General features: G+C 35.4%; 1 protein-coding gene across 1 annotated transcript; it reads left to right on the forward strand.

The window, feature by feature from the left end:
• Positions 1 to 268: 268 nt before the first annotated feature.
• Positions 269 to 1,208, forward strand: LOC141417768 (olfactory receptor 5AR1-like). Its single transcript, XM_074056934.1, is given in 2 exon segments — positions 269 to 775; positions 777 to 1,208. Coding segments are annotated over 2 exon segments (939 nt in total).
• Positions 1,209 to 9,742: the final 8,534 nt, after the last annotated feature.

Consider the following 9,742-nt stretch of genomic DNA (forward strand, 5'->3'; position numbering starts at 1 on the left):
TTATGGGAACAGCTTGATTTAATTTAGATGACTGTGTGCTACAATCTCTGTATCAACGTCCATATACATGTTGCATATCATTATCATCTTATTGGCTTTTAGTTAGGTGTGTTTTCAGTAGAATCAGCTTAAATTCAGCAATTACAGCATTATCCTGTTTTAAATTTGTGCAACAAAAGACCACCAGTTGAAGTATGAACACAGTATGGTTATGATGAATCCTCACTTCATTTCCTTTTTCCCACTCAGGAATTTCCAGATCTGAGAGATGACAGTTGAGAATTACACTGACTTTACTGACTTTGTATTCTCAGGACTTCCTGAAAGACAGGACGTGCAACAGGGGCTCTTTGTGGTTTTCCTACTTGTTTATGGTACAATTTTGATTGCCAATCTTGGGATGATTCTGCTGATCTACATGGACACCAGACTTCACATACCTATGTACTATTTCCTGAGTAATTTATCCTTCTGTGATGTCTGCTATTCCTCCACTGTTTCTCCCAAGATGTTGGCTGATTTCTTATCTGAGCAAAAGAGGATTCCATATAATTTATGTGCCATTCAAATGTACTTTTTTGGAGCCTTTGCAGATGTGGAGTGTCTCATGTTCGCTCTCATGGCCTGTGATCGTTATGTGGCCCTTTGCAATCCTCTTCTTAATACAATTGCAATGTCCCAGAGGATCTGTACACAGATAGTGGCTGCTGCCTATATTGTAGGCTTGGTGGATTCAGCAATCCACACCTCCTTCACATTTCAATTGTCCTTCTGCAAAGTTGAATGTTATCAATCACTTTTTCTGTGACATCCCTCCCTTGCTAGCCCTCTCCTGCTCAGATACATCCGTCAATGAGATAGTGATGTTCACTTTTGGTGTCTTTATTTTGGGGTGCAGTATTCTCACTGTCCTCTTCTCCTACAGCTACATCCTAGTTACCATCTTTAGGATGATCTCAGGAGAGGGCAGGCAAAAAGCCTTCTCTACATGTGGTTCCCACCTAACAGCTGTGGCCATATTTCATGGTACACTCTTGTTCATGTATTTGCGTCCCAACTCTAGCTATTCAATGGACACAGACAAGATGTCCTCTGTTTTCTACACAGTTGTGATCCCTATGTTAAACCCACTTATCTATAGCTTAAGAAATAAGGATGTGAAGGGTGCTCTGAGAAAAGCAATCAGCAACAAATTCTGCTTTTGGTAAAACTTTGTTTTCCATTCAAAACTTCTTGAATATTCTGAGAATATGTGCTGGTATGTTGATATTGGTCATCACCCAAACAACCTTCATGATATTTTCCATTCTTTTTGAGTGCACACAACTTGAGTATAAGGCTCAGCAATTACTGGCTTTCCCTTCTCTCTAAAGAAGAATGTTTAGGGTGCTCTGGAAAAATTCATGAGCACTAAATTTTGTTCTAGGTGAAAGCATGGATTTTGTCCCAAATGATTGATGATTCTGGGAGTAAAGTTCTGGTATTTTCACATAGGTTCTCACCAATGAAACTTTGAAGGAATTTTTCATTTCTTACTTTGTTACCTGAGTTGAATACAAGGAGTAGTAATTATTGATATTCATCTTGTCCCAAAACAGAAGAGTCTTTTATCCCTCCCTTCTTCACAGATAATCAAGGTCTCAAGGACATGTCATAAGGTATAGCATCTCTTCTTGTAAGACAATCAACCTGTTCTTTGTAAGTTAATAAAAACTATTGTAACAAGTATAGTTACTGATTCAAAAGATAACTTTAGAGAGTAAGATTAGATCTTGTTGTATTTTTTCTATATACTATTATTCTTAAATTTCCATCATAACATAAGTAAATAAATAGTTAATAAATAAATAAGGATGAACAAATTTTCAATTTAAGACTCAAAATTCATAAAAACAATGAGCTTGCCTCTTTCTTTCATTGCTCTGCTTTGCTATTTACTATGTTGTGCTGCAGGATCCATTCAAACAATTATTAAATAAGCAAAGTGTTGTTCCCAGCAACACCAGTGCAAAAAGGACCACTTAAAAATTTAACAGAAAAAATATATTCTCTCTCCCTTCCTTTCATTTCACTGCACTGTGTTCTCTTTATAAGAGATCTAACTCCAGATCTTGACTTTAGACTATGATGAAATCTGGTAGGAGGACGCACAGGAAATCAATGTGAGTCAATGCCCTGTATAGCTATCCTTATCTCAACCAGCAAAAACCCTTGTTCCTTCCTATTATTGCTTATACTCTCTCTACAACAAAATTAGAAATAAGGGCAAAATAGTTTCTGCTGGGTATTGGGGGGGAGAGGGAGGGGGCGGAGTGGGTGGTAAGGGAGGGAATGGGGGCAGGGGGGAGAAATGAACCAAGCCTTGTATGCACATATGAATAATAAAAGAAAAATGAAAAAAAAAGACCATATCTCAAGAAACAAACAAACAAAAAAAATCTGGTAGGAGGAATAGTGTCAGTGGAAGGAAAGAAGTTTCATACTAAGATTCTGAAATCCTCATTAGTTCTTCAAGGCACCTCACAGTGTGCTCATGTACTTTCTTTCTTGCCTTCACTCTGGAAGACACATAGGTTGCTATTGACAACTGGACCACAGCTGTGCAACAGAAGCAGATAGAGAAAGTCTCTGGAAAGAGGCGTCAGTCTCCCTCAATGACCTCATAGCACAATTCTATAATATTATTGAATATTAGTTTAAATTTTAAAAACTGAAATGCTCAATTGCTACAGGTAAATTTATTTTGTATATTCTTGCATATGAAAAATATGCATATTGTATAAAAATGATTCTCAACCAAATATTAATAGTGATCATCTCTGAGTGGTTGTATGTTAGATGATGTCATAGTATATTCTAAGGTCCAATGTAGTTAATCATATGTGTATTCAACTGAATAATGAATCCTATCATTAAAATATAACCCATTTTCACCTTCTCATGTGCATTCATTTTATTTTCAGAACATGCATGGTTGCACAGTTTTCCATTTAAATCCTCTTCCTGAATTTCATATATCTTTCAGCTGCGAAATGTGCTAAATATTATATTCTTCCAAATATCATAAGAACAAACCAATTTTAAAAAGGATGAAATTTCAGCAGGATATTTTTGTTGCATTTCAGAATTAAAAGTGTTTGTAAGAAATAAATATTTCCCTGTCTTTTCAGTATTTGTTCTCTCTAATTTGAAATGACATACTTGTTCATAAAATGCAAATCATAGGATTTTAGTCACTGTTGATTATCTACCCAAATTAAGATATTTAATTAACATTAATTACATTGATACTATCCATTCAGTGTACTTGTCCAAATAAATTATTCTATATGCATGCTTTTAATATTAAAAATTGCATTTATATTATCAGAAACTAAACACATTTGTAATTAAAATTGCCTCACCTTCCACATATATGTTCTTTAGTTTTTCTTTAAAGACACTAATTTAATACCTTTTATTCTTGTGCAGGAATCCATGGTTTGGGGGATTACTTTGTTTTGTTTTCATTTTAAGAAAATTATAAAGATCAGAGAGATTTTAGAAAAGGATTAGGACTTAGAAGTGAGGCAGACATGTCTATGAATTTATGTCATAATAAACTATGAGCTATGTGACTGTACTGAAGTCTCAAGGTGATATTGTTTTCCTGTTCAACAGAATTTAATATAATCATTTTAAGATTATATCTATACATCTCTATCACTAACATGATATATCTGATATTGGTTATTAGAGTCCTGTGATCACACTCAACTGACTCCTAGGGACTTATTTCTTACTGAGAAATGAAGGGATGTTTCAGTTCATAACACTATATGAAACAGTCTCCAGGCTCTTGTTCCTGTCCTCAATGGAGCCTGCTGATCTAGCTTGTCAGACAACACTTGCAGGTTCTTGCCAAGGATATGTCTGTCTATCTCTGGCTTTTTTTGTCCTGTCTCTGCCTTCATCCTTGGTTAAACCTGAGTTCAGTAGAGACTTCTTCATGGCTACCTGTGCTGGAACACCACTCCTCAACTCATGCCAGGTGGTGAAACTACACTATTGAACTAAGTCCCAGACCCCACATTTCCAGGAAGTGAGTTTAGATAATTAATTCAACAGTGCCTCATTTTTTATTATCCTCAGTGGTACTGTGCCAAGGCTCATGGCTGAAATAGCATAATTAGCTACAAAGAATCAACATCTATTTTGGTGAATGTGCACATATATTTCCTGCTTCCTATTCAGGCTAAAGTACTTCATTTTGATCAATCCCAAGACACCGTTTCTGTTTTCATCTTGAATTATTTCATTGGCTGTGGCGCTATTATACTGTTGTTCTCTATAAAAAACATCATTTTAAGGGTCTTTATTGGCATATATTACTTTATGGAGGTATTTATTGTATCCCCTCCATATTGATTGCTCAAAGGACTTTTGTCATAATATTTCACACATGAATATATTGTACTTTATTTAGTTTAATCCCTCTATTACTCTCTCTTTCACTGCCCCCCCACAACCTAAATATTCAACAGCTTTCCATCTATTTCATTAAACCATCTTCTTAGTAATGCAGTGTATTTTGATATTATCTATTCTCTACCCTCTCTTGTCTTCTTCTAGCTCTTCCTACTCCTCTCAAGCAGCTCCAGTATTCCAAAAAAGTATACATTTATATAGACATTTATCTTATAGGTCTATCTCCCAATTATGAGAGAAACATGTGACCTTTTTCTTCTGAACCTGCCTTTCTTCTTGTAGCATGATGATCAGTTTCATCAACATACCTGCAAATGTCATTTGTGTTTTATGGCTGAAAAATACTATATTGAGTCAACACACCATATATTCTTAATTTATCAAGACAGCATCTGGGCTTTTTCCATAGCTTGTCTATTGTGACTAGTGAACTAGTAAACATGGGTGTGCAAATATCTATATGGTGTCCTGACTTACATTCCTTTGAATATATACCAGGATCTGATATCACTGGATCAAATGATAGGTCCGTTTTTAGTTTTCTAAGGAAACTCCATACTGTTTTCCATAGGGTTTTCACTAATTTACATTCACAAAAACAGTGTACAAAGGTTCCTTCTTTCCTCCTGCACCCTTGCCAGCATTTATTGTTTGTGCTGTTAATAAGAGCTATTTTGACTCGAATGAGGTAAAAATTCATTTTGATTTGTATTTTCTTTATGGCTAAGGATGTTGAACATTTCTTGTGGTCCAGAATATTGGGCATTTCTTCATTTATTTAAAATATATATGACCTTCTTGTTTTGAGAATTGCCTGTTCAGTGAATTTGCCTACTTACTGTTGCTTAGTCTTTTGGAGTTTAGTTTTTTGAGGTACCTATATATTCTTGTTATTAATCCCTTGTCAAATGTAAAACTGGAGAGAGAGAGAGAGAGAGAGAGAGAGAGAGAGAGAAACAGGGAGAGACAGAGGGAATATGTTATATTCAGAAACTGGAGGAAGTGTCAGAAAAAATACAGGAGTTAGTATTTGAGGAATACTTTTAGAATGAGTAGGATTTGGACAGGTAAACTATAATCTTACATAGTTATATGGAAATCAATTTTATTGATAAAATGTCTTCCTGAATTACAATGATTTTCTTTGACAGACAGACAGGGGGGTATGCTGTGTCCATGACATCCATTACTGAGAGTAAGTCTAAAAGACACATAAAGAATAAAGAGAAAAATTAACTAAGGTTATTAGACATCAGAGAATAAGTGAAAGGTAACTGTTCCCCTGATGTAAATGCTTAATATAGTTTTTACTTTAAAAAATAACAAAAAAATTGCCACAATATAAATGATCTGTGAAGATCTTAACACTAGTGTTAAGCTCTGGCCCTATTCTGTGATGGGGACTTATTATCCATAGGTAATCTTAGAGAGCATCTATATTAAATTGTCTTTTATAACAAAAAGAGCTAACTCAAATATTAGATATTGTTGAAATGATTAGATTCATTTCATCTTAAGCTGAGAAACAAATTTTAGCTAAATATTTATCAATAGGCATTTTTGACACCCTTGTTATTTGAGTTATATATTAGGAGGTTCATCATAGCATTAATTAGGGTAGCAGACACTGAAGTCACTTTAATAATATTGATAGAGTGATCTGTTTTGGGGCATAGATAACTGAAGACCAGTGTGCCACAATAAATAGGAATCACAAGTATAGAACTGTTTTTTTCTTTCCTCTTCAGAACCTGTTCTGAGGAAGTTGCTATAATACAGACATAAAAGAGGACCAACATCGCAAGAGGTAATTTCCACCAATACTCATGAAAATAAATTACAATGATGTCATGCATTTAAGTGTCAGATCAGGACAGAGGATCAGAGAGATTTCACAAAGTTGTGGCAAATGTTTTAGGAGCAGAATGCTAGATGGAAAATATTAATTATGTGAAAAATTGACTCAGCAATTCCCTCCACACACATATGTAATACTGCATGTGCAAACTGGCAACAAATCATCTTGCACATAATAATGGTGTAAAGCACTATGTTGCATAAGCCATTGTAGCCAAGAGGAAAAATTTTGTGTCAGCCAAAGAGAATAAAAACATAAACAAGCAGCACAACCATTACAAGAGATGGTCTTTTTTTCAGAAATCAAGTTGAAAAGCAACTTGGAGACAATGATAGAAGAGTAGCATGTATCTGTGAAGGACAGCATGCAGAGAGAAAAGTACACTGGGGTGTGAAAGTGGGAAATGTTTGTGATTAGTAAAAATCACCTTTGATTTCCCATCATGGTAATAGAGTAGATAGGAAAAAAAAAAAAACACGGCAAAAGTACTCTGGAATTTGTGATGATCACAAATCTTGGGAAAAAGCATGGTCTTCACAGTACCATTCTCCAACCTCATCTCCAATCTGAAGTGCTTCAGAGTTTCTACCTTGTGATAGAGTCAAAATTTAAGTATTCATACCCATTTGGACAAGACACAATAAAAAATAAAAAGAGAATAGTGATTAAATAAATATAACAATAGCTCTGAATCTACAGCACATCAATAGTAAATAGGTACACATTGTCTATTTTCTAGAAATTAAATCATCAGTATGTCCACTCTATTATTTAAATTACCATCACCACCATTCTATGGGCTGCAAAACTCTAAACCTGGGATTTACCTTTAATTTATTTATCTCTCTCATCTATCATCAATGTACAAGTTTGGTGGAGAATGAATTTGTTTTGTCAGACATCTAATTAGTAGTAGTATCTACTTCCTTTTGTGTTTTTGTTTATCTCTACAATACATAAGATTTTTGTTTTTCCAGGTGAAGGTGAAGCCTTGTAAAGTGATTAGAAGCCCTGTGATTTTCACTTTGAGATAAAGCTCCCCCATAATAAACTAAGGAACTCCCTTCAGTTATTTGAAGTCCGCTGATAAAAAAACAGAGCAAAGATTCTGAATTACTTATTTCACGGACTGAGTCTTTTTGATCAGTAGCTATTAAACCTTGCACAAAATTACTGACCAAGTTTCAGTTCATCATCTGGAATATGGGAATGATAGCACTTCCATGATGGAAGCACTGCATGTACTTAGTATGGGAGTAGCTGGGCTACTCCCATACTAGAAATATGTGATTCAGGTGTACTGTTAGAATCCACATTTTCAGGTTTAGTACTCAGGACTGAAGAGCAGAAGGAAGACTGTAGCCACATTGGCCTTGGTGAGTCCCTGCATATTCTCCAATCCTAAGATCAAGACTGTGTGGCCCCATTGCAAAAGGTGGAATATGTCCCTGCTTCAAGTCTGTGCAAGGGTTCATGTTAAATTGATGGCATTTATTCATTGGCTTAGTGAAGTATTTTTCTAGTAGAATTATGAACCTACATGTCCATCATTTTTTTCATGGGAAATTTTTTGAGTTATTGTCATCATTGATAACTATGGGAGATGAGGCAGTGGAAGTAGGCCTTGACATAAGCACGGCTATGTCAAAGGCCTCTTGGCTGATAGTTACGGACCCAGCCAAGGGGAAGCAAGGTTCAACAAGTCTGCCTTGCAAGAAAAACAGGGCATGCTGACCTGGGCAGTACAGTCTGTACTAAATAACAACACACCATAGCTGCTCTGCTCCTGCTGCCTACTCTACTGGACCCATGAGAACTGGACCTTCATTCCACTCCACTTTCCCACTCATGCTGTGTAAGTAAATGCACCTGGAGGCTGAGGGGGTTGCTGACATCTCTCATCAAGAGTGTCACGCCCATCAGATCTCAGCTTTCTCTATGTCTGTCTTTTTGTTTTTTTCTTAATCCTCAGTCACCCCCAGTTAGGTCAATGGACATATCTGCACTGGTCATGAGAAATAGCAGCCTAATAGTAACATGAATATTAGTAGAAAATGGGGCTGAGGCAAGAAGACATTTCCAAAAGCAATAGCAAGTCAAAGAAAATAATGGAAAAATAAGAAAGTAGATAAAGTAATTGGAAAATGGTGAATTGTCTTCTTTTCACTGGAATATAGGGTATATAGGTTATATTAATAAAAATTTCCCTCCTGAAAAACTGAATTACAATAAATAAAATGAAATGTAGCTTAGGGAGATCATATTAAATTACATATTTTTAACACCTTGCTAAATAAATGGTGTCGTCGTATGTGCAACTGAATGAAAACTCAAGTGATTCTTTGTTCAATTAAATATAAACACATACACATAATTTTTGGTATAAATGGATGATTTTAATGGTGTTTTTTAAAAGGAAGCTGTATTTCACGCATGCTTAGAAATTTAAAAAGCAATCATAATCTATAAAATTATGGACTCCTGAGTGCACTGGCAAACACCTGTAATTCCAGCTAATCAAAAAGAGGAAACAGTGGGGCACTGGTACCTCACACCTGTAATTCTAGATACTCTGGAGGCAGAGATCAGTGGGATGGCTTTTTGAACTCAGCCCCTGGCAAATAGTATTAGAAAGCCTATTTTGAAAAAAAAAAAAAACTGTCATAAAAAATGGCTGTCAGAGTGGTGTAAGCAGTAAAAGAGAATATATAGCAAGCATGAAGCCCTGAGTTCAAACTCCAGTACTGACAAAAAAAGGAGAGAAGAAAGGAAACAGGATTATAATTTGAGGTCAGTTATGCCAAAAGTTATTGAGGTTCTCTTTCAAGTACAAACTGAGCATGATTACTCATCCTTGTTATTCTGGCTATTTGGGAGGCAGAGGCAGGGGATTAACAGTCTAAAGCCAATCTACACAAAGATAGTTGGAGATCCTATATGAAAAAGCAACCAAAAGCAGTAGGACTAGAGGTATGAGTTAAGTGGTAGAGTACTTGCTTAGCCAGCAGAGAGCCCTGAGTTTACACACACACACACACACACACACACACACACACCAAAAACTCCATCAAATTCCTTTGTTTTTTTACCTGAATATTTCTTTAAAAGTGACACATTCATGAGTTTACACACACACACATACACACACAGGCTAAAGAACATGTTTTACAGAATGAAATTATTTTCTTTCTTATGAATAATAATTTTTGGGATATCCAGAAAAGAAGCCCTAATCTATTGTCTCATTTTACAATTTTCTTAAGTTTAGAAGAAGAAGAACAAATAATGTGTGAGGCAAATTCCTCCACATTAACTGAATTCCTTTCTCTTAGAAAAAAACCCTGGCTTGAAAGTAGTTCTATTCCTGAATTTCTAGTTGTCTATACCATTGTTTTGTCTTGGAAAGATTGTTTATGT

This window comes from Castor canadensis, chromosome 1 (assembly GCF_047511655.1).
Source record: "Castor canadensis chromosome 1, mCasCan1.hap1v2, whole genome shotgun sequence".
NCBI lineage: Eukaryota > Metazoa > Chordata > Mammalia > Rodentia > Castoridae > Castor > Castor canadensis.